At 34.9% G+C, this 26556-nt stretch overlaps 1 protein-coding gene across 1 annotated transcript in view; it reads left to right on the forward strand.

Moving 5' to 3' along the window:
• Positions 1-37: 37 nt before the first annotated feature.
• The window catches only part of Fam149b1 (family with sequence similarity 149 member B1), a 41487-nt gene continuing 14968 nt past the window's right edge, over positions 38-26556 (forward strand). Inside the window, 8 exon segments of the mRNA XM_047552513.1 lie at positions 38-281; positions 4493-4572; positions 4575-4596; positions 5674-5803; positions 16079-16221; positions 17123-17239; positions 23984-24148; positions 25989-26176. Of these exon segments, the coding sequence (XP_047408469.1) occupies positions 235-281; positions 4493-4572; positions 4575-4596; positions 5674-5803; positions 16079-16221; positions 17123-17239; positions 23984-24148; positions 25989-26176 (892 nt within the window). The 5' untranslated portion in view covers positions 38-234.

Here is a 26556-nt window from a genome sequence, read left to right on the forward strand (position 1 = left end):
GCAGGTGCCCGTGTACTCCTCACTTCCGCCCCCGCGAGGAAGCAGGGAGAACGGAGGATTGAAGAGGTGGGAACCCTGGGGAGGTGGTGGTCCGGAGTCTAGGCGACGGGGCGAGACGGGGCCGGTAGGTGGTGGGAGGGGGCCCAGCCGGAGCCGGCTGGAGGGCCAGGCCCGGAGGCCCCCACCCTGGCGTACCTGCCCCGGCCGCGGCTGAGAAGGAGGCGGAGGAGGAGGATGATCTCCAGATACACTCGGAAGGCCGTGCCACAGACCTTGGAGCTGTGAGTGGACTGCTAAGCCACCCCAGCCGGGCCCCGGGAGGCTAAGGCGGGTCGCGGGCTCTCTGGGGACCCTCCGTAACCAGTCCTTCCCGCCTTTCCTTTCCTGGGGCTGGGGGAAATAAATATTGTCTGGAGTTCTCTCTTCCCAGCTTTGGTGGACACTTGTCTCTCCACCTGCGATAGAGGGCGTGTCACCCTACCTGTAGCCTAAGACTTGACCTCTTGAGCTAATTGCTTATAGGGACTGGCTCTCCTAAGGCATTTGTAGTTCCTACAGTGCTTCAGGCCCCACTGCCAGTGCTCATGGACTACTGGAGAACTTATTGTCTAGAGCTACAATAAAGTTGAATACCTCTAGTGCCAAACACCCGTGCAAATCTGTTTACATGCATTTTCTCACGTAATCTTTCCAGTAAGGTTATCAGATTGAGAATTTTATTTTGCACATTCTACAGATAAAGGCCCCACATTTCACAGTTGTAGCATGCTAAAGTTAAAGGTTACACACAGACAGGAGGCAGTGGAGCTGAGAGGTACAAATCCTGTGCGATCTGACTGAAGCCTCTGGTCATAATCATTACACATACTGACTTCCTACCTCTACAGTTAAGCATCAGAACTTATAAGAATCAGTTTTGCTTTTGAGACTTCAAAAGCAAGTATTTCTAAGTTAAATACTTAAAGTATTTCTAACTTAAAAGTATTTCTAACTTTAAGTTTAAAAAAAATTTGATAGACCTTTATTCATTTATTTATATGTGTGCTGAGAACCCACTGCCTCACACATGCTAGGCCAGCATTCTATCACTGAGCCACAGCCACAGCCCCAACCCCAAGACCTTCACTTTTTGATCCTTATAACAACTCTGTAGAAGGGGTTTGATTATCTTCAGTTTTCTAGAAGATGAAATTATATGAGAAAGGTTACACATTTTAAGATTATGTAACCAATAGAGTCAAGATTTAGGCCTGGGCTTTTAAAAATTTCCTCCCTTCATTGAGCTCTGTTAGTTTAGCATCCATACATTATTTACTAAATATTAACTACACATGGCAATAGCAAGCATATTTTAAGTCTCAACTGAGTTGCTAGCTGGGCTTTTTTCTAGCTATGTAATTTTTTGGCAAATTACAAAATCTCTGTGCCTTCATTATCTAAAAGCATATCTAAAGTAATGGCATAGGGCTTCTCATGACGTAAATGTGTCCTCAGAAAATGGTAATTTCCTTGTACCTATCCACCTTTACTTGGTTCAATAGACATACAAAGAAAATAAGTCTAAACTCTCTCTTTTCCTTTGAAAAACTTATTATCTGTTAAGGAATAGGATATCTACACAGTAGCAATTCAGATAATAAGGAAGTGGAATGAAGAACAGTCATTTCACAGTAAAGTGAACAGGACTTAACTTAAAATCTACTTTTAAAATTAATTCCAACATACTGAAGAGTTAAAAAAAAAAATCTTGTGTGAAAAAATGTGAATAAGCAGTTAAACACTGAATGGACTGAAGTTATTGACCCAATGTAGTTACACTACTTGTTCTTGGTTGTTAATTTGATACTCCCAAAAGATGTTTCTACAACTGGAATCACAATGAAGTGAATGATAAAGATAAAAGGTGTATAAAAAAGACAGTGAACTAAAAGGGATTTTGAATTAAGATACTGTATACTGTCCTTTGAAGCAGGAATTTAACTTTCTTCCTAACAGTTTCAAATTATAGATGTTGAAAAGGGTTTGGGAAAAAGTGATTTTTAACAAATAGCATAACTTTTTTAAATGAAAAATTTCAAACACAAATATATTGAGAATAATATAATGAGCCACCCATTACCCCACACTCAACAGTTGCCAAAGTATTAATGTATTTCCTTCATTTATCTTTATTTCTTTGTAGCTTCTCTCTGAAAGAAGGAAAGCAAAACCTAGTCACTGCCATTTTATCTGTATACATGTCATATGTATCTCTAAAAGCTAAGGACATGTTCTTATGTAATCAAAATACTATTGTTAAATTTAATAGTATTTCTTTGTTATTTCTTTTCACTTCATAGTCAGATTTCCTTGACTAAAAAAATGTCTTAAGTCTCTATTTCATAGCTAGAATCCATATTTCAGATCCCTACCATTTTCTCAAAGACAGGCTCTTCATTTTAGTATCATTGAATAAGAGCAATACAGATGGCTCTGCACAAATCCTTTTCTGCCATTAGAGAAAATTTAAAGGGAAAGCTCCATTGACTAGGTCCTTTCCTTTATATTTATATTCAAAAATGGTACAATTCACTAAAATCTCAAATTTCATTTCCTCTTAGAGTCCTTGGAACCAGACTACTTAGATTTGAATCCTGACTCCACTTACAAATCAAATGACCATAAGCAGGTTACTTAATCCCTCTGGGCTTTAGCGTCCTTCCCTGTGAAATGTACTAAAGCTTTATAATATAAATTTTCATATTAAAGGCTCTGGGAAGACCTCTTGTTAAGAAACTTGGGTAAATTTGTTTAAGCAACTGGTCTCCTAAATTTATTTGATTGCAGAATTTTATGAGGAAGGAAAGTACTGTAGATAATTAGGATTGGAACATATAATAATTGACCCCATAGTTTATTCCAGTGCACATGTCCAATAGAAATATGATGTAAGACATATGACATTTTAAATTTTCAGGTGGTTACAACACAAAAAAGAAAAAGGTAAAATTATTATAGACTTATAGAAAGTTGCAAAAACAGTATATAGAGCCCCATGAACACTTCACTCTGCTTCCCTCCATTGATGACATCTTGGGTAACTTTAGTATAATTTCAAACCAGAACACTGACATTGGTACAATAAAGTTAACTAAACTACAGACCTTATTCAGTTTTCTCCCATTTTTATATCCAGTCATCTGTATGTGCATACGTATATCCACATACACAAGAGTTCTATGCAGTTTGGTCTCATTTATAGATCATCATAACTACCACTACAATGAGGATAGGCATCTGTTTTGCCACCACCAAGGAACTTCTTTGTGTACTCCTATTAGTCCCATCCCCTCTGGCAGCTACTTCTGTGTTCTCTATCTCTGTAGTTTTATTTGTGAATGTTATATAAATGGAATCAGAGTATATGTAATTGTGATTGACTGGCTTTTTTCAACTTAATGCATGATACATTTGAGATCCCTCCAGGTTGTTGCATGTATCTATAGTTTGTTTCTTTTGATTGCTGAATTACAAAAGTTTAACCATTTACACATTGGACATTTGAATTGTTTCCAATTCTTTTTCAACTATAACTAAAACTACTAGGATGTGTACAGTTTTTGTGTGTGAATATGTTTTAATTTCTCTGAACTCAAATACACAAGAGTTTAACTGCTAGGTCTTTTGGTAAATATACGTGTTTTGTTTTATTTTATTTTGTTTTTTGGTACTGGGGACTGAACTCAGGGCATTCTACCACTGAGCCACCTCCCCAGCCCTATTTTGTGTTTTTATTTAGAGACAGGGTCTCACTAAATTGCTTAGTGCCTTGCCGTTGCTGAAGCCGGCTTTGAACTCTTGATCCTCCTGACTTAGCCTCCTGATCCACTGGGATTATAGATGTGCACCATAGTGCTTGTGTTTTGTTTTGTAAGAAATTATTGAACTATTCTAGCATGGATGTACCATTTGACATTCTTGCCAGTAAAGTATTACATGACATCCAGTTTACTCCACATTCTCACCTACATTTAGTGTTATCACTATTTTTTATTTTAGCTGTTCTGATAGTTATGTAATGATACCTTACTCTTTTCAATTTTAATGAAAGTTCAAAAATATATTTTGTTTAATATATCCAAAATATTTTAATATATAATCAAGATAATAAAATTAATAAGATTGCATATTATTTATGTACTAAGACTTTGGAATTCATTGTGTTGTACACTTAAAAAACCATCAGGGCTTCTCACATTTGAGTAGCTTACATTTTCCCTTGAATGTATGTCTACTTCCTAAATAGACCTCTGTGTGTCTATCAAACAAACCAAAATAAACCCTACAATCAGTTCCAGTGAACCTCATTTTTAACTGCTGCTTGCTGGTGTTTACCACATTGGACTGCACAGTTCCAAGTGGCAGGAAGTTGGTGACTAACTTTTAAATCAAGTTACTAAAATATATTTATGTTCTCTTTATAGGAAATATAACTTTGTTTTACCTTTAACAGGAAAGGAGTAACAAAACATGCTCTTAATCATCATCCCCTTCCAGAGCAACTGGATGAAATTTCCTCTACTAATGATAGCCATGAAAAGATACAAGTTCCCAAAGGTAATAACACAAAGTACACTTGTTTGCTAATTGCACTTGCTAATGGCAACAGTTTTGTTTTTTGGTATCAAGACTTTGTTAATGAATAAGAAGTTTTATCACCTTAGGAGGCAGAGGCAGTAGGACTGCTTCAGTCCAGGAGTTTGAAGCCAGCATGGGCAACATAGTAAGAGCTCATTAAAAGAAAAACGAAAAAAAAAAAAAAATGGCTGGGCTCAGTGGCACACACCTGTAATCCCAGTGGCTCAGGAGGCTGAGACAAGAGGATGGAGAGTTCAAAGCCAGCATCAGCAAAAGCAAGGCATTAAGCACCTCAGAGAGACCCTGTCTCTAAATAAAATACAAAAATAGGGCTGGGGAGGTGGCTTAGTGGCTGAGTGCCCCTGAGTTCAATACCTGGTACCCAAAAAAGAAAAACATGAACATGAACTCAGGGAGGAGTCTTTTAATCTTAATCCTGCCACTTATTAGCTGAGTAATACTGGGCAAGTTACTTACTTGATAATGTATCTTGTAGGATATTGTGACTGTAAAACCTGGCACATTATTTTATAACAAATGCTGAGTAGATATTAGCTGCCATTGTTATTTAAAGAAAGAATAGAAGATACTATGACTTCAAAGAGTGTTCTGAGAAGCAATGTGTTACCAAGATTAAAACCTGGAACTAAACGTCAGATTCTTTGTTTTTTAAATGGAATTACTGGAACTCTGACTCACCAGGTAGTAGCTAGGATAAAATGAGGTTAACATCTGTAAAAGCACTTGAGAAAGTTCAGATATTACTATTAACATTTCTGAAATACCTTTAGTTGTCAAGAATATATGTTATAGGTAGAATATTAAAGTATTCATTTAGTATAGCTAGAATTATTTGGAAGGACTGCTATTGGTTTTATAGAAATTAGGTAGGACTTTTCCATGATTCTTTAATTTCAGATTCTTCATTTATTTTTGCCTCATTGGATATATTTATATACATGCTGTCACCTAAATCACTGGGTAATCAGTGTTGCAGAAACTTGAGGAAATGTGAGAATCTTACTTTCTTCTCTCTCTCTCAAATTGTGCGTTTAGTGAGTCTGACATCACGCAAGAATCACCTTTTACATCAGGCAACACTGGGAATTCAAGATCTGCTTTTCCAAGTTATACTGGCACAGGGATCTCTACAGAAGGCAGCTCAGACTTCTCCTGGGGATATGGTGTGAGTTGTATGTTATCATTCTAATGGAGTTCTTGGGAAACTATCCTAGGAGTTAGGATTTGTCTGTGTATTTCATTCCTTCACTCTCCTGTATTGTTTCTTTACATGTTAATTCCTAAATTTACCACACTTTATAATAGTTGTAAAGAAGTAACAATCCTTATCTTCTTTCACTACTTGATGGGTAGTGTTTGACTTGTATATATTACAAAAGAGGACTAAATGTAATTACCCCTAATGTTATTCAGTCATAATTAATTAGGTGATGAAAAGAATGACTTTTGCTTACATTTGTCAATCTCCCATTATAAAAAATTATTTTTAAAAGGCTAATAACCTTCAAAGAAAAATTTATGAAAGACAAATTTTATGCATAATCTTACTATCTTGATTCAATAGATATTTTGATTTTGTATCTTCTTTCAATTTGTAATTTGGCCTATTTATAATCATTATATACATAACAGTATCATGCTCTACTTTTCATTTAATATTACTTTGTAAGCACTTTTCCACAATGTTTATTTTATACACTATTATTGTTAGCAACCTGCTTTCTTTACAAAAAGCCTTATTGTTAAAACCTATTATTATTACCATGAATTACTTTCTAGTCATTGTTTAATGTTTATATACTTCCTTTACATATTTCTATGACATATGTACATATACTGTGTGTGTGTGTTTGTGTGTGTATATACACAACATGTATATATGCTATTTTGTGGTCTACTTTTTCATTTACCATTATTTTGTGTAGATGTTTCATTCTTCATACCTATGCATTTCAATGGTTAAATTTCTTGGTGTTAATATATTATAATTGGAGTTTTTCCTTATTATCTGATATTTGGGTTTTCATTTTTCATTCATTTATTAAAAAATATTTGTTGAGCACATTTGTTTCCACTGTACCTTATAGCACATTTGTTTTTACTATACCCATTGGCTTGGGGGATTTGGGGCCAAGTAAGACTTCTGATATTTAATAATCTTTTGAGGGAGATTGACAAAAGGAAATAAGATACAAAAGCTGGTAAGAGCTCTAAGGTAGATGGTAGGGTGCTGAAATAGAACAGTATAGGGGGTATTCACTTTATATAGAGTTATCAGGTAGGATAGATCTGAGTGAGACTTAAATATTGAACAGTTAACCATGAGAAGAGTGAGAAAAAGAGCTTTCTACCCCAAGGAGAACTTCATATTTCCAAGGCAAAGTATATGGCATGTTCTTGAAACTGAAGAAAACATGGCTGGAAGATGGTGAACCAGGGGGAGAAAAGCACAAAAATGAGATCAGAGAGGTAAGCAGAAGTAGATCATGTAGGCCCTTACAGGCCATGGAAAGAATTTAAATTTTATTCTGAAGGAATGATTGATACCTTATAAGGAGATTTCAATGCATTGGCTATATATTTCCGTCATTTCTTTCTATATTGTGATTGGCATCTCTTTTTAAGTTATAAATGTCATACAGATATATCTATTCCCTTATTTTATTTTATTTTATTTTATTTTATGTAACAGATTTTATTTTTTTATTATATAACAAATTTTTAAAAATTCAAATATAATCATCTCACTTTCAACCTTCATTTCTTCACTAGTCAGAATTTTTTATTTAGGAAAATGGTATAAGATTTTTCATAGGTTTTTAACAGAATTTTTCATGTTTAGCTTTTTAATTCACTGGACTTTTTTTGTTTTAAGATCAAGAGTAGGTGCATTTTTCTCTAAAGGGCTACATACGAAAAACTTTAGGCTTTTGTAGGCTATCAGGACCTTCATCTCTCACTATAGTGAGAAAGCAGCCATAGACAATATATAAATAAAGAGATTGAGTGTATTCCAATAAAACTTTATTTGTAAACAAGTGATAGACTGAATTTGTCCTACTGACCACAGTTTGCTGACCTTATTCCAGATACCAATAACAGAGCCTTAGATTTTGCTATTATACCTACTCTCCCTATAGAACTATAGAACTCTGGACATTGGACCCAGTTGAAAATTATATTTCCCAGTCTCTGTTATGTAGAAGTCAGGAGGTGGGACTTTCTGTAGTGCCATTTTTTTCTAATTATCCCTTTTCTCCTAATTACTGTATGGAACATGGAACTATGGCTAAAGATATAGCAGCTATCTCAGACCATGAAGCATTATTAAAGATGGAAATGATAAGAGAAACTGGGTCCTTGATATCCCTGGAGCCACCATGTCAACTTTTAATTCCTACCTCTAGGCTTATTTTTGTTTTAATGAGAGAAAATTAACTTTTATCTTTTTTAAGCCACTGTTATTGTTAGTAGTAACCAAATGCAATTCATGACTCATACACTCATCTTTTGCAAATATCTTTAATTCTTTAATTCACCCAGAATTGTCTTTTGTTATGATATGTAACAGCCATAATCCTATTTTTTCCATATGTATAATGAATTGTTTTCAGCACCATTTATTCACTAGGTCAGGGATTTCTAAGCAGGGACACTTGGGGCACTTTGGGTATGGTTACTGTACAGAAATGTCCTGTGTGTAACAGAATGTTTAGTATACATGATTCCTTCCTATTAAATACTGGTAGCACCCTATCAATGGGTTCTCTAAAATTATACAAATAAATTTTACCACCTTTTATATGTAAGTGGTATTATTCCAGTGAAATTGTTTATCCTTTCCCCACTGATCTGTCATGCTACCTCTGTTATAGATCAAATTTTAAAATGTGAAAGGGTCTGTTTCTGGACCCTCTAACTTGTCTATCCTAAACTCATGTTATTGATTTTGATTATAACTGTATAACAATTATATATAACTATAGCTGTATAATAATTCATATTGTCTGGTAGTATTACTGAACTGTAATACCACCTTGTTCATAATTGTCTCAGCCAATATTTTATATAAAAAGTAGAACATTTTTAAAATTGCAATTTGAGAAAAACTACCATCTTTATTATATTGAGTTCTAAACATGACCTTGGTATATTAATCTTTGAACTTAGTAAACTATTTAGATCTTGTTTAATATAGTTTGGTAAAATTGTATCAATAAAGGGGTACTGTATATTTGTTAGATTAGTTGCTAGGTAGTGGCTCAGTGGTAGAGCACTTGCCTAGCACGTGTGAGGCACTGGGTTCAATTTTTAGCACCATATAAATAAATAAAATAAAGGCATTTTGTCCATCTACAACTAAAACTATTTTTTAAAAAAAGATTAGTTTCTAGGTACTTTGGATGGTATAATGTTTTCAAAATTATAACTTAAGACTATTCATTGCTCATATTTCTCTATTTAATAACATTAAATTTTTATTAACTTTGTTATTTCTATTTATTCACACCCTATAAAATTCACCCCTTTAAAGTGTATGAGTGTTTTTTAGTATATTCACAGAGTTGTGCAACCATCATTACTATCTAATCTCATTATGTTTTTATCACTCCAGAAAGAAGTCCTATTCCCCTTAGCTATCACTCCCCAGGCCCAGGCAACCATTAATCTCCTGTCTGTCTCTGTGGAATGGCCTATTCTGGCATTTTCATATAAATAAATTATACTATAGCCTTTTATATTTGGCATCTTTCAATTAGCACAATATTTTCAAGGTTCATTCATGTTATAAATTAATCAGTACTTCATTCTTTTTCTTGTCAGTAAATTTTATTGCAGGGCTGAGGCTGTAGCTAAGTGGCAGAGCACTTGCATAGCACATGTGAGGAACTGAGTTTGATCCTTAGCACCACATAAAAATAAACAAAAAATAATAATAATAAAGCATACTGTCCATCTACAATGACAAAAAAAAAAGTGCTGGGGCTGGAGCTCAGTGCTATAATGCCCCTGTACCAAAAAGAAATTATTAAAAAAAAAAAATTCAGTGCATTGATTACCAAATTTTGTTTATCTATTTTTCAACTGCTGGGTTTCTACTTTCTGACTGTTATCAATAATGCTAGTATGAACATTTGTGTACAGATATTTTTGGTGTGCCTATATTTTGAATAATCTTAGGTATGTAACGAGGAATTGCTTATGAAAATTCTGTGCTTAACTCATTGAATAATAGATTTATTTTTTATATTTATTATAATAATTATGATTTTTAAGATTTCTTGCTAGTATATAAATAATACTGTTTTCCTAATACAGAGATTTCACTGCATATGAATGTCAGAGTGGAAAATTCCTTTGAAATGCCATTATGTTATATGTAAGGTTATATCCTAATTAATGAAATTCAGGTTTTGAATTAAAGTTGCAGTTCTTCATATAGTGTTTTTTAAACTTTGAAATAATCTCAGACTTACAGAAGAGTTGCTGGTATAGTAAAAAGGACTATTTTCCTTGAATAATTTGACTGACATGATATCCCCTTCCTGCCAGATATTTTAATGTATATTTCTTAATAATATTATTAATGCATATTTCTTAATGTATATTTCCTTAAATAATGTGTACAAATAAGGACTTTCTTCTACATAACCAGAGTGCAAACCAAAATCAGGAAAATTATGGTATATTACTACAATCTAATCCTCAGACTCCATTCTAGTGTTACCAGTTGTACTAATAATATCCTTTATAACAAAAATTCAGTTCACATTATCATCTCTTTTGTCTCCTTCAGTCTAGAATCATCTTTAAAATGTGATAACACAGAAATGAGCATATTTTTCTTATTGTATTCTAGTAGGTGGCACACAATGCCTTTTATCTCATATTTATGGTATCACTTTGGTTACTTCATTAAGGTGATATCTTCCAACTTACTCATTTGCATTTAAAGGCATTTTTGGGGAGCTATTTAAAATTATGTTGCTATTCTGTTTTTTTTTTTAATCAAACTTTCAATTTTTTTTTTTTGGGGGGGGTGCTGGGGATCGAACCCAGGGCCTTGTGCTTACAAGGCAAGCACTTCTAACCGACTGAGCTATCTCCCCAGCCCCTCAATTTATTTATATCAGAGGGCACTCATGGATTCCTATTTTAATCAGTGTGTTACACATCATTATTATGTATCTTGAAATTTGAATTATCCAAATTTGGACAGTGAAAACCCTTTCAAACTGGCTTCTGTGCCATTCTGTCCTATTCCCATCCTTCTTTGAGCACTTACTTTCTGGCACAAGATGTTTCAGGCTTATTTTGTACTTAGTCTTTGCCCCAGAATTGGGATATTTAGAAAACACGATTTGTGTGCTTGATATGCATACTACTTTTCACATGTCATGGATGCCCAACCCCTCTCAGTGGACAGAACTAGGGAATACTTGTATTCCCCCTTTTCCATTCTTACATGATAAGGTTCCCCTTCCCATATTTGTAGCTTTATCTGACAAACCTGGCTCCCATCATCCTTAACATATTTACTTATTTGATTAATCTCTCTGAATGTAACCAATTTCTCACTATTGCCACTGTCTCCTACTCTTTGCTAACGCCCTTTTCACCCCACATTGGGTCACTCCCCCTGTAACCTGTTAACCATTTTAATTTTCTCATCCTGCTTGGACTAAGACACTCATACCGGCTTGACCCCCTTTTAGGCACCTTCTTTGCCTTTTTTGGGCTCTCTCACCCTGCCTACTCCTTATGTGGTAACCTTCCTGTCTCCATTCTGATTCTCAATAGTACTCATCCTCCAACAACTTATTGCCCACTCTAAGTACCCATTGTAGGTAGACTATGTTTTCAAAAGCCATGTTCTTTCTTTTGAAACCTGGATGTCCCTTTTAACTGCCTCAGTCAATAGAGCATAGTGAAAGTGATGCTGCTTCACCTTCTAGGTTAGAAGGCACTGCAGCTTCTGCTTGGCTATTTCTGTCTCTATCTCTGTCTTTGAGTGGTAGATCTCAGAATTCAACCACCATCCAAGTTCAGATCACGTGGGAAAGCCCTATGGAAAGGAATTAAAGTCCACAATTGTAAGCCAGCCTCAGCTGCTCTTGTGTGAATGAATAAGCCTTCAGATGATTTCAGCTCCCAGCCTTTAGTCTTTTGACTGAGGCCCCACATGATACAGAGCAGAGATAAGCCATTCCTATTGTGATCTATACAAATTCCTGACCCATATAAACCTGGAGAGATAATAAGTGATTTTTGCTGTTTTAAGCCATTGAGTTTTAGAATAATGTGCTACACTGCCAAAGTACCTGAAACATTCTCTTAACATGTTCAGGGCCCCTGAGCCTTCTCATTCTCGTACTGCCCAGCAGGCCTTCCTCCTACTCTGACACCCTTTATTTTCCTTGGCTCCCTGCCTGGAGACAATTTTCTGACTATGCAATAGTGAGCCAGAGTCCAAGCAAAGCAGTGAGGCCCCACTGTGCTGAGGAGCAGATACCAGAGTTCAGGGCAGATGAAGCAACTGAAATGTGCCAGGGAGGGAGAAAAAAGTACCAGATACTGTAAATAAATGGGTAAATGTCAAAGTCTTTATTTTTATGTGATTTCTTTAAAAGCTACTGACTGATTAAGGCAAAAAAATGCTTATATTTAATGTGTATAAGATGTATAAGTTACATGTATATAATGTGTATAAGATGTATTAAAGGTGGCGCTTATAGAAGTAATTATAGCTCAAAGGATGAGTGACTAATACAAATATACTTTAAGGTTATTACAATTGTGAATTGTTATAAAAATACTAAATAAGTTAAATCAAACAATTCTCACACAGAGAAAGCTTTAGGCCCAGTTGAATTCTATCCATTTGTGGTAGAAATAACAATAGCACAAACTTTTTCCAAAAAATAGAAGCAATACTTCTCAACTCATTTTATGTGGTCAGCATAATCTTGATGCTAAAACCTGACGAAGACAATATAATAAGGGAAAATTATGAGGGGAACTTCTAAGATCAGAATGAGTAGTTTAATAAATCCTCTTCCGGGCTGGGAGATAGCTCAGCTGGTAGAGTGCTTGCCTCACAAGCACAAAGCCCTGAGTTCGATCCCCAGTACCGCAAAAAAAAAAAAAAAAAAAAAAAAAAATCCTCTTCCCCAAAGACAATAATAAAATTAAAGTGGTCAAATGCAGATATTTAAGAACTTTGAAAGTTCACCAAAATCATACAACTAAAAAATAAACAATTATTCATAAAAATCAGTAGGGTTTGGTTTAAGAACAATGAGCGTATATTCCTCTAGAGAGACAAGCTATGAAGCTAGCAGCTTTACTGCCAGAGAAGGATCTGGGGCAGAGCTTGGTTGAACTCTGTGATTAATAGCATTGTCAACAGCATTAGCAAACTTGGGAAGAATAGTGGTTCAGAGAGGCTGAGGTTACAGACAGTGGATAAGCAGATTATCCAGAAGTTTATTAAGGAGATCTGGGAAATAAGATGCATGCAAGTGCAGAAGAAGATAGAGGGCACCCAGGAATTAAAAGCTGGGGCATCTGTGCATGGAGGTGCCTACCTCTAATCCCAGCTACTCAGGAGGCTGAGGCAGAAAGATTGCAGGATTGCAAGTTCAAGGCCTAGGCAACTTAACAATACCTTGTCTCAAAATTTTAAAAGGGATAGGTTGTAGCTCAGTAGTAAAGTGCCCCTGGGTTCAATCCTCAGTACCTTAAAAAAAAAAAAAAAAAAAAAAAAAAATTAAGCACTGTTTGAATTGGAACTCAGACAAGATAAACTTTTAAGACAAGAAAAAAACACTAGAAACAAGAAGAAACATTTTCATTTTGTAATGATAAAAGGTTTCAGTCATTAGGAAATTATAGCAATTATAAATGTATACATACTCAACTTAGGCTTAAAGTTCATGAAGCATAAATGAACAGAATTCAAAGGAGAAATAAGCACAATTTTAGTTAGAAAATCAATACACTACTCTTAAAACTTATATAACAAACTAGACAGAAAATTAGCAAAGGTTACTGAGGACTTGAACAACACTATCAACCAACTTAACCTAAATGAAAGCAGAATATATATACTGTATACTCTTCAAACACACATTAAAAAAAAGTGTCATAAATCTAAAGGGATTTAAAGTATACAACAAGGTATGTTCTTTAATACCAATGAAATTAAGTTGGAAATCAACAGAAACGTGGAATATCCCCAAATGTTTGGTAGTTAAACAGCATTCTTCTAATTGCTGTTTAGAAGGGAAATCTAGAAGGAAAAACTAGAAAATATTTTTAACTGAATGAAAGGGAAAAAGCAAAATATGAAAACTTAAGGGATGCACCTAAAGTGTTTAGAAATTAATTAATGGACTGTCATGTATATCAAAAAATAAACTAATTTTTTTGCACTGCTGCAGATTTGAACCCAGCGCCTTGTACTTGTGAGGCAAGCACTCTACCAACTGAGCTATATCCCCAGCCCCAAAAAATTTTAAAGAAATAAATTAATGGTTTTAAATGCCCATTGAAAAAAAAGAGAATCTGAAATCAATAGCGTAAGTTTCCACCTTAAGAAACTAAAATGGACAAACTAAATCTAAAGCAAGCAGAAGGAAGGAAATACAGATTAAAGTAAAAAATAATGACATTGAAAAATAGAAAAAATTAACAGTGTAGTCAAAAGTTCATTTTCTGAAAAATTGTAAAACTGACAAATATTTAGTTGGTCTATCCAAGTGGGAAAAAAGAGAAATTACCAAAACCAGGAACGAAAGAGGGGCCATAACTGTACAGAAAATAAAAGGATCAAAGGAATACAATAAATTTCAGCCAAGAAATTAGATACCTTAGATGTAATGGACATATTCCTAGAAAGACCAAATTACCAAATTGACTCAGTAATTAAAATCCAGATAAACCTATAATGAAAGAAATTAGTAATCTAAAAATCTTCCAACAAAGGAAAACCAAGGCTCAGAGGTATAGTAAATTCTATCAAATAAAGAAGAAATAATCTTTCATAAACTCTTTTAGAAAATAGAGGAACATTTCCTAATTCATTCTATTAAGCTAATAATACCCTTATATCAAAACCAGACAGAACCATCACAAGAAAAGAATTCTCAGTGTAAAAGATTCTAGAGTAATTCTATACAGAGAGAGAATAGTGGTGACCAGGGGCTAAGCAGGAAGAATAATGGGGAATGACTGCTAATAGAAACAGGATTTCTTTTGGGCGTGGTGAAATGTTACAGAATTAAATAGTGATGATAGCTGTTTAAGTAAAAGCCCTTAATTGAACACTTACTTAAAAGAATCAATTTCATAGTATGTAAATTATATCTAAATTTTAAAATCTTTTGTGATTTTACATATTAGCAGTAAATAAGAAATAGCAATATACTTCTTACAGGAATTTTAGAAAGAATGCAAAAGAGGCAGTATTCAAAGAAATAATCACTGATGTACACACACACATGCATCTGTGAGAATTTGAAGAAAGATGTTGAAAAAGTATATCAAATGAAGTTACAGAATTTTTTTAAAAAATGATTCCCAGATAGATGTATTTCTACTGGGAAGAGACTGATTTTAATTCTTAGAGTGAAAATACATAGTTCTCATGTTATACTTTTAGAAGAAGGTATAACTTTTCTTCCAGTGAAATGTACAAGGGCACATAATAAATATAGCTGCAGTAGAAGTAAGCAGGAAATCAAATAATCTGATAACATGATCAGATCCACATTTTATAGCTTTTCCCTCTGTTCTCTTTTTTTGCGGGGGTTGGGGAGGGGTTACTGGGGATTAAACCCAAGGACACTTTACCTCTGGGCAACATCCCAGTCCTTTTTTAATTTTTAGACAGAGTCTCACTACATTTCTGAGGTTCTTGCTATGTTGCTGAGGCTGGCCTCAAACTTGTGATCCTCCTGCCTCAGCCATCCAGATTGCTGGGATTACAGGCATGTGCCACAGTACCTGGCTCCTCTGACTCCTCTTAAAGGACAGATTACAGGGGGCAAAGATATAACATAAATTGTCAAGTGAAAGATGCAGAATACTAAGTAATATATACAGGATTTTTTGTTCTAAAAAATATAAAAACCAAGCAACTATACTAAAATTGGCAGTCATTAAAGCCAGGGTGCACACTGGTAGTGCCAGCTACTCAGGAGGCTGAGACACTAAAAACATATTTCTGTAAATTTTCTTTAAACAGGAATAGAAAAGACATCTGAAAATTCCATGAGCCCTGAAAAATTCTATAACTTTCCTTTTCTTTCATGTAAACACAATAATATTTCAAATGGACTAAATATTTAAAACAAAACAAAATATGATTGCTTTCAATCTTTGCATTTTTAACAGAAGTTGAAGATCACCTAAATATTTTGGGGGTATTTTTTTCTAGGAACTTGATCAAAATGCCACTGAAAAAGTCCAGGCCATGTTCACAGCCATTGATGAGCTCTTGTATGAGCAGAAGTCAAGTGTGCATACAAAGAGTCTACAAGAAGAGTGCCAACAGTGGACATCTAGCTTTCCTCACCTCAGGTATTGAAGCCCTACCATTGACTTGTTTTTATGACTAAGACTAAAATTAAAAAGTCGATTTCCAAAAAAACTTGTATTCTGAAATCTCTGTTGGACATGATTTTAGTGAATGTAAACAAGGCCACGTGGTGTAAAGCCTCAACTGAGAGAATGAATACTCAAGTTGGTGGAAGTTTCCATAACTGCCAATATGGTATCTTTTTTTTTTTTTTTTTTTTCTTTTTTGCGGTGCTGGGGATCGAACCCAGGGCCTTGTGCTTGCAAGGCAAGCACTCTACCAACTGAGCTATCTCCCCAGCCCCAATATGGTATCTTAATTGAGTAAAACTATTTCTGTACCAGTACATGAGATCTGGGTATCAGGAGTTTTCAAAGAACCCTGCTTTTGAACAAGATGATCAGAAAATATATTTGTTTGTGCAGATTATTATAGAGGGTAAAGGGCAAATTCCAAAAGTTTGCTCAGTTTCCTTGGATTTATTTTTCCCCTGTATTTTTCCCTTTGTGTATTTATTTTCCCTTAGGGTTTTAAAAACTCCCAGGCTATTGCTTTATCTTTTTTTAATCTCCATTTTGTTGAAGAGAGATATACCTATGGTAAGGATTCACATTTTCTCTCATGAATTATTCTTTCTTATTTTTTTAAGATAAGGTTTTAAATTTTTATTTATTTATTTATTTATGTATTGTGCTGAGGATCGAACCCAGGGCCTCACACATGCCAGGCAAGCACTCTACCACTGAGCCTCAGCCCCAGCCCAAGAATTATTCTTAATCAATATCAGAGTAAGTTATGTACTGGACTTCTGTGTAGAGCCATCAGATTTGTTCCAATAACGTCTAGTTTTTATATGTATGCCAAGTGAAGGTATTTAATGGTCTATATGTCTTCATTTTGAAGGATTCTGGGTAAACAGATAATTACTCCAAGTGAAGGTTATGGATTATATCCTAGATCCCCTCCTGCTATTTCAGCTTCACATGAAGCAGCCTTGTCTCAGGAAAGAGATTCTACAATGTAAGTATTCTATTATGTACATATTTCAGTATCCTAACATGCAAATATTATTTTCTACTGATTGAACTAAGGGATTAAGATAATTCTACTTCTTGGTATTTAATAAAGCACAGAAAATTCTGTAAGATTGGTCAGTCTTTGTGTATATTAAAATTTTGTTATATAATTTTTTGTTCAGAAAGTTAAAACATTTTCCTGTAGTTTAAGGATATATTTGTTATTCATATCTATTTATCTGTATCTACATATCTCTAAGTCTACACCTATTTATGAATACAGGCACTTCTCTCTGGAATAAAGGTGTAGATAAAATGGTTTTTAAAAATTTAGGGATCAGACTTTAAAATTTTTTTTGAAAAGTGTATTTTAAAAGTGATTTTTAAAAACTTGTTAATTATAACGTAATCCCCAGAATCAGAATTAAACTTCAAAATAATTTTTAAGTGCTTAAATTTTTTGAATACTTCAAACCCTATAGTAGAAATATTCAAATAGGATTATTTCTAAACCTATGCTTATACTTAATACATTGTAAAATATAATATAGTTTCCCTACTTTTGATGCCTTCCAAGACTAGAACTTACTTTGGGTGCCTTTTGGGCTTTTAGTTAAACATAATTTGTCTCAGACCAGTCAAGATTATGGGATCTGCATTTTCAACTGATTTTTGGTCAGAGAATGGGATTCGTTTGCTTTTCTCAAAGTAACTAAACTGCTGGTTTTCTTTTTAAATTTAAACCACTTTTTGTTGTGAGAGTTGTGGGGAAAATGTGTTATAAATTTGTTTTTATTTTTTCAGTTTAACAAATCAGGTTGCCAAAAAATATGAGGTTTATTAACAACTAGGACTTTCTACCAAAATAACATTTCATATTATATTCATTTTTACCATACTATATCAGATTTTTAAAATTCAGGGTAGAATTTTTCTATTTAAAATTTTAAATAGCTTACCATTGAATTAAAGAGAAATCTAAAATGATATCATAAGCTGACCCCTGCCTACTTCTCTACTTTTATCTTCTGTCACTTTCTCTCATTTAGTAAGCTCCCAACACTGGTTTTCTTTCATATTTCAAACACACTAAACTAGGTATTTGGTTCAGTTTCTATTCTTGAGGCATTCTTGGGCCAGAGGAAAGTGGTACAGTAGGCAACACAATAATATAAAATCTTATTCTCTGTCTCTCTCACCTAGCACAGTGCCTGGAACATGGTTAACATTCAGTTTACTTTTTTCTCTTTTTTTACTAAATAAAAAGCAGGCTATATTTATATGATTATGAGATACACAAAGATGGAATATAAATTAAAATCATGGTTGCAAAACAGACTTACCCATCAAAACAAATATTAGTGTCCAGGTCAAATTGAAATTCTAGGAAGTTAAAACTTTATGGTGGCAATATATAGGGGACACAGGCTATAAAAAAGGACCCTAGGACTGGGGAGATAGCTCAGTTGGTAAGTGCTTGCCTTGCAAGCACAGGATCCTGAGTTCAATCCCCAGCACTGCAAAAAAGAAAAAAAAAAAAAAAAGAAAGAAAGAAAAAAAGGACCCTAAAGAAAATGAGGGCTTGGGGTTGTGATTCAGTGGTAGAGCACTTGCCTAGCACATGTGAGGCACCTGAAAAAAAATCTATGCATATATATATCTCAACAGATATATCTCAGTATCCAATAAGTTGCTAAAGTGCATGACTATAGGCAGAATTATAACTCTTAAAAATCATTAATAGAGAGCTCTGAAATAAATTCTTGAATATATGATTAAATGATTTTCAACAAGAGTTCCAAGACCAATGGGGAAAGGACTATTGCCTTCAACAAATGGTGTTGGGAAAACTAGATGTCCACATCCAAACAATGAAGTTGGACCCTTCCCTCCCTTACTTTATACAATGCACAAAATATTAACCCCAAATGATTAAAGACCTAAATATAAGATCTACAAATAAAAAACTCCTATAATAAAAAAAAGGGAGAAAGCTTCAAAATATTGGATTTGACAGTGATTTCTTGGATATAAAATCAAAAGGACAGACAAAAGCAAAAATAGACAAATGGGACTACATCACATATAAATACTTCTGTGTATCAAAGAAGCAAAAGAATGAAATAGGTTAATATCCTGAATATTAAGGAACTTCTGCAATTCTCTCTTACTCTCTCTCTCATACACACATGCACACATACACACACACATATACACACACAGAAAACAGGTAACCCAGTTGAAAAAGTGAACAAAAGACTTGCATCTTGGACATTTCTGCAAAGATATGCAAATGGCCATCATGTATGTGAAGTGCAAATCAAAATCTTGCAGTATCATACCTCATGTCTATCAGAATGGCCACTATCAAAGGAACAGAAAATAAGTATTGACAAGGATGCAGAGAAATTGGAACCTTGGTTCATTGTAGGAATGTAAAATGGTACAGCCATTATGGAAAACAGCATGGAGACTTCCCAAAAAATTTAAAATAGAATTACCATATAAATCTAGGAATCCCTCTTCTGGGTTTATATCCAAAAGAATTGAAAACAAAATCTCAAATAGATATTTGCATATTCATATTCATTCCAGTATCACTCAGAATACCCAGGGGGTGGGGCTGGGGTTGTGGCTCAGTGGTAGAGCACTTGCCTGGCATGTGTGAGGCCCTGGGTTCAGTCCTCGGCACCACATATAAATAAATAATATAAAAGATCCATTGACAACTTAAAAAAAAAAAAAAAGAATAGCCAAGGGGTGGAAGCAACCCAAATATCTATTAACAGAAGAATGAATTTAAAAAAAAAAAAAAAAGCAGTATATACATATGATGGAATATTATACAACTTTAAAAGAGGAAATCCTGTCACATCCTACGATTTGGACTTACCTCAAAGACATTATGCTGCTTATAAAATAAGCACTTATAAAAGGAAAAATAGTGTTTCAGTTCCCTCATATGAAGTATCTAAAGTAGTCAGAATTCTAAAAACAAAGTAAAACGATGTTCATCAAGGGTTGGGGAGTGAGAAGAGGGCATGTTAGAGTTTAATAGGTATTAGAATTTCAGTTTTGCAATATGAGTGATAGAGATCTGTTGTATAGCAATGTGAATATACTTAGCATTATTAAACCATACACTTAAACATGGTTAAGATGATAAATCTATGTCATGTGTTTATCACTCCAAGTCATTCAAATAGTAAGATATAGCTGCTAATGTTTGTCTTAGTTCTCCTCCCTCATGTTACTCATTACAAATTATAGATTTTGCTTTCATGTCTTTGATATTTTTTACAACGGTTCTAAATGCAAGAGACAAGCAGGCTAACTGTGTAGAGTCATCCACAATCATATTTCCTGTCTAGGGTTATGTTTTCTTCCTTTTAGCATCCTAAATCTGCCTTCATGTAAATTTCCACTATTGCAGTCATTTCTAGAGTTCCTTTGGGAGATAAGGTTGGTCTAAAACTGAGCTGAGAGTAGCCAACTGTACTTTTCAGATACTAGGCAGGAAGGAGAGCTTTTGACTACTTGTTCCATCCACCCACTCTGGAATATCACAGTGTCCGCCATGATGGCTACAGACTCTGCCTCCCAAGGCCTACACCTGGAGGGACTGACTCCAAATGAAACTCTGTTTAAACAAGAAACCTAGCAAAGTCATTTTATCCTCCATGCCTGAGGGAGAAGAATAAAGTGCCAATGATTTTTTTTTCCCCTCTTCCAAGAAAATAGATCTCAATTTAAATATTACTACCAGGGCCACATATTATTGAGTAAGACCACTGTTATTCTTTTGTAAAATGAAAAGACTTACAGACATTTGAGAAGTTAAAGGTTCTTTTCAGGCACAGTAAATCTCCAAAGTCCAATGATTTTAAAAATTCCTTTGTTAGAGAAGACATTTGCAAGATAGGTTTATGATGTAGAATACTAACTTGATTTTTGTTGCAGCTTTAGGGGAAATGGAAACATTTCCCTTCTTATCTAGCTGAAATTTCTTTTACTAACAAAAAGGCCTGTAATTGGTTAGATATACCTATCTTTTTTTTTTCTCTTCAACAATTCCATTAGTAAACACTAACTAAAAATAATGAGTTATTAATATAGATGGAATAATAGTACAGTAACATGGAATGTTGGGTTTTTCAACTGTTTGACAGCCTTCAATTTTGTCATGTTACAGTAAAAAGCACCTATTAGCACTTTGTAAAAGAGAAGATATAGTGCAAAAAGTCATGATGCACATATCTCAAAATAAGGACAGTCCTTTTTAAGAAAGACCATTTGATAGTCTTACTGGTCATTATCCTTATTTTACTCATTTTTGTTTAGATACATAAAAATTTTGTCATCGATTCGAATAAATCTGTTGACCAGAATTTGGGAATCACTGTTTTAGAATTTCAAAACAGAGACTTAACCTTATATCTCAGACTTGAAGAATTTTATAAATTGTAATACCAGCTGGTTTAGATGTGTTGGTTCTCCAGACTTACACCTTCTGCTATTGTCCAGGCTCTTGTCAGCTTGCCAGCTCTTGCTCCATCTTTTTCAGTAGCCTCCTAAACCACCTTATCTTCTTCACCACCACCACAGTGATCTTCTAATGCAAGAATTTTGACACTCCCCTTCTTTAAAACTTTGATTACTCTCCATTGCTGTAAATTACCAAATTAATACACAAAGTGATACCAAGAAGGAAAGACCTTACCACTAGTCACATTCCACTAAAGCTCAGAAGGCAGGTTGGCTAGAAACACAGGTTTTTATTCAATGCTGGCTCTCAGGAAGATAGAAGAGACCTTTTTCTATTTCAGATCTCCATCTTCAAGTGCTCAGAGGCATAGTAGGCTTTTATCAGAGTAGAGGGGACACAATGGGACAAAAAGCAGGGAATAAACATTTATAGATTTAGCTGTGCTGTGTTAATCAGAAGCATGTCACCATCTCAGTTTCCCCAGTGCCCATCTGGGTCAGGGGACAGTCCTTCAGCTTCATCCTCAGTTTGAAGAATTCAGGAGTTAAAACAATTCTGAGCTTTATTACTTATTTATTTATTGAGTGCTAGAGATTGAACCCAGGAGCATTTTACCACTGAGTTACGTCTCCAGTTCTTATTTTTTATTTTGAGAGAGGGTCTTGCTAAGTTGCTGAGGCTGGCCTCCAACTTGTGATCCTCCTGCCTTAGCCTGCTTATATTATAGGCATGGACCACCACACATGGCCAATTGTAAGCTTTTGATTTCAGCCAAATTGAAAAAATTGGGGACTGTTTCAAAAGTTCTTCACAGATGGCCTCAGGGATTTAGATTTCTTTTCATCTTTCTGCTGCACCATCCTAGCTCACAGTGTTTTCCTTTGAGTTTTCCTTATGGTCCAGGATGGGTGACAGAGCTTCAAACATGACATTGACTTTCTAGGTAGCAGAAAGGAGGAAAGGAAGAAGTGCAAGAGTATATCTTGTAGACACACCTGTTCCATTTATGCAGCCTTTCCAGAGTCCCACAAAATAATTCTGCTCATATCTTACTTGTATCTAGCTGCAAGGTTGCTGGGAAGTATACTCTTTGAGGCTAGATCACCTGTTTGAATTAAATTAGGATTAATTAGATTTTACTAGGAAAAGAAGGAAAAAATGGATATTGAAGGGTATATAGCCTTCCCTGCCACACATGTGTGTAGTTTTTATGAAATTACTATACACATTTTGCAATCATTTTATACTTAAGATTTTATTGTGCACATTTTCCATTTTCTTCAACATTAACTTAATAACTTCATGGTATTCCAGTCACCAAAAACAACATTATTAAGCAAACCATTTCCAGATTCTCAATTTTGAAACAGTTGGGGCTAGTTTTGATTTTTGGCAATTATAAACAAGTCAGTGATAATTTTTTTTTTTTAACTTGGGATTGAACTCAGGGCCTTGAGCATGCTAAGCATGCACTCTACTACTGTGTTACATCCCCAACCCCTCTGTGATGATAGTTTTTATAGCTAAATCTTATAATGCACATCCTTAAATGATATCCCTGCAAATGAAACCATTGAATCAAAGGATATTTTATTTTAAAGCTTCTAATACAAAATAAAATGTCTTCCAGAAGACAGCCTTATTGAAAAATGTCATAGGTTTCTTCTTTTTCCCATTTAAAAAGAAATACTTAAGGCACAAAAGTATCAAGAGTAACACAAAGCATAAATTGGGTGTATTTACTATTTGGTTACACTAAGAATCATTTTTAAAAATTGTATTGCTCACATTTGGTTTGACTTTCTCCAAAGTAAACCTGCTTAAATGAAGAGTCACCCCTATTTGCTGAGTGTTTGGATATGAATGGAAATTTAAATATTAGTACTATCCTTGATGTTTAATGAGCATGCATTTTTGAGCAATGATGATATTATTGAAATAGGCATGTTTTAAGATACCTCTGGAGGTGTAATTATGAACATAGATGAACACAAAATATTATTTTGTTAAAAATTTAGTTTATAACTGTAGCTATTTGTGTCTGAGAAATAGCAAGCCATATTACTATACAGTACTCCTAAGCAGCAGAGTAGGTCTATAACCATTATTGAATCTTTCCTGTTCTGTGACTAGATTAAGATTCAGAATAGTCCAGGAAGGGGTTCCCCAGAATAAGGTGGTTTGAACTAAGAGTCATGTGACTTGCTGTGAGAAATGTTTATGTTGTATATAACTACTATTTGATTTCTCCCCTATTCCCAGATTTGGTATAAGAGGAAAGAAGTTACATTTTTCATCTTCTTATGCTCAAAATGTGTCTTCCATTGCCAAATCCCCTGGCTTGTGTGCTGTGGAAAGTGAAGAGGACTGTATAATCTTCTCAGAAGGAATAATCGAGGAATACCTAGCTTTCGACCATACAGATATGTGAGTATATTTTTTAAGCTTTTTTACTCCCCTCCCAGTTTGTGTATTAATATCTATTTGTTCTAAACTGTGCTATCAATATTACCTATTACTAGATCTATACCTGTGTGTTCTTTTTTAATTAACTCCAGTATCCAAACTTCACGTTCTTAGATATTGCTACCACATATTAGGCTTCCTTGGTATTTTCTTCCTTCACACGTTATTTGCTCTTTCCTGAGATCAGAGACAGAATTTTTTAATTTAATTTATTTATTTGTGTTACAGTATTGGGGATTGAAACCAGGGCTTTACACATGCTATGTGTGTTAGTCAGTTTTTCATCAATGTGTCCAAAATACCTGCCAGGAACAACTTAAAGGAAGAAAGATTTATTTTGACTCATGGTTTCAGAGATTTCAGTTCATGGTTGGCCAGCTCCTGGACCTGAGGCAAGGCAGAACATCATGGCAGAAGGACAGAGCAGAGGGAAATAGTTCAGTTCATGGCATCTGGGAAGCAGGGAAAGAGAGGAAGGGACCAGCAATGAGAAAGAGTTCCCCAAGAGCACATCCCCAGTGACCTACTTCCTCCAACCTACTTCATGAAGTAGATCATGAAGAAAGACCTACTCCTTCATGATCTAATCACTTCCCAAAAGCCATACCTCTGAACATTGCTGCATTAGGGATCAATCCTTCAACACATGAGACTTTGGGGGTACATTCCAGATCCAAACCATAGCACTAGACAAGAGCTCTACTAATGAGCTATATTCCCAACCCTTTTTAAAAAAACATTTTTTTATTTGTACATTTATAGAATGTATTTTGATATATTATACATACATGGAGTATAACTTCCCATTCTTGTGGGTGTACATTATGTGGAGCTACACTGATTGTGTATTCATATATAAATATAGGAAAGTTATGTCCAATTCATTCTACTCTCTTTCCATCTTCTCTCTCTTCCCTTCAGTCCCATTTGTCTAATCCAGTGAACTTCAATTCTTCCCTCCCACCCTCTTAGCATCCAAATATCAGAGAGAACACTTGGCCTTTGGTTTTTTTGGATTGGCTTATTTCACTTAGCATGATAGTCTCCAATTCCATCCATTACGTGCAAATGCCATAATTTCATTCTTCTTTATGACTAATATTCCATTGTGTATATATACCACATTTTCTTTATTCATTCATCTGTTGAAGGTCCCAACTCTTTTTAAACTCCATTTTGAGACAGGGTCTTGCTACATTGCTTCGGCTAGCCTCAAACTTGTGATCATCCTGCCTCTGTATCTTCCTTTACCACCTACAGTTTCCTATTAATTTTTGAGAGTTCTGCTGCCTTAGGGTAACCTCCATTGTAAAGGCCTGGAGATAGTTCTCCCAGTCCCAAGCCAGTTCCAGAATTTGCTTTGTCTTCATTCATAATTTATTTATGATAGACAAATATGTCTATCTAGGTTCCCCCTACTTCAGAATCCCAGAGTTATTGATACTCCCTGTGAGAGGAACAGATGGATGTGACTAATTGGGAATTTCTGGGTCACAGACACAAGAGTCTCCAGAAGAACCTCAGAGGAATGTGTATGCATTTACTTCCCCTCCTTTTTAGCAGAGTAGTAGGGAAGGGTGAAGGTTTGGAAAAAAGAAAAAAAAAAAAAAAGGAAATGCAGTGTTCTCTGTTGAGAACTCCTTTAGTTCACAAGGCAGCTTCATACCATGTGCTACATATGCTGGGCAAGGAGGAGATTGGGATAGGTATCACCAATCCCATTCCTAAGAAGCATAAAGGACAATGGTGGACACTCAGTGAAGAATAATTATCAAATTTTTTAATTTTGCTTCCATTTCAGGGAAGAGGGATTTCATGAAAAGAAATCAGAAGCAGTGACAGAAAAACAGAAATTAGGGTACCCTCCCATTGCTCCATTTTACTGCATGAAAGAGGATGTTCTTGCTTATGTGTTTGACAATGTGTGGAGCAAAGTTGTGGACTGTATGGAGCAGTTGACACGTAGTCACTGGGAGGGATTTGCTTCTGGTAAGAATCTTCATGAAAACATTGTCAAAAATAATTGTTTATGATTTCCAAAGCCTAACCAGTCCATTGAACTTATGTTTTATTAGTAAAAAGGGAATGTATGAAAGATAGGGAAACCAAAGTGTATTTTCCTACCTTCACACACTGTAACAGTTCTGACAACTAACATGTAGAGGGTTTTCCACAAACACTTGCCAGATTCTACAGCAGATATCACTTGGCGGGGGGCGGTCCTATGATTCAGATCAATTTTGATGGTATCAACATGGAGCTGACATCAGATCCCACAGGTTAAGGGGCTCAGTTCCACAAAACTGCCCCACTTCAGATCCTAGTTGCAAGCCTCAGGCTGTGACCTGGGCTTCTGAACAACCAAATAT

Source organism: Sciurus carolinensis, chromosome 5 (genome assembly GCF_902686445.1).
Source record: "Sciurus carolinensis chromosome 5, mSciCar1.2, whole genome shotgun sequence".
Lineage (NCBI taxonomy): Eukaryota > Metazoa > Chordata > Mammalia > Rodentia > Sciuridae > Sciurus > Sciurus carolinensis.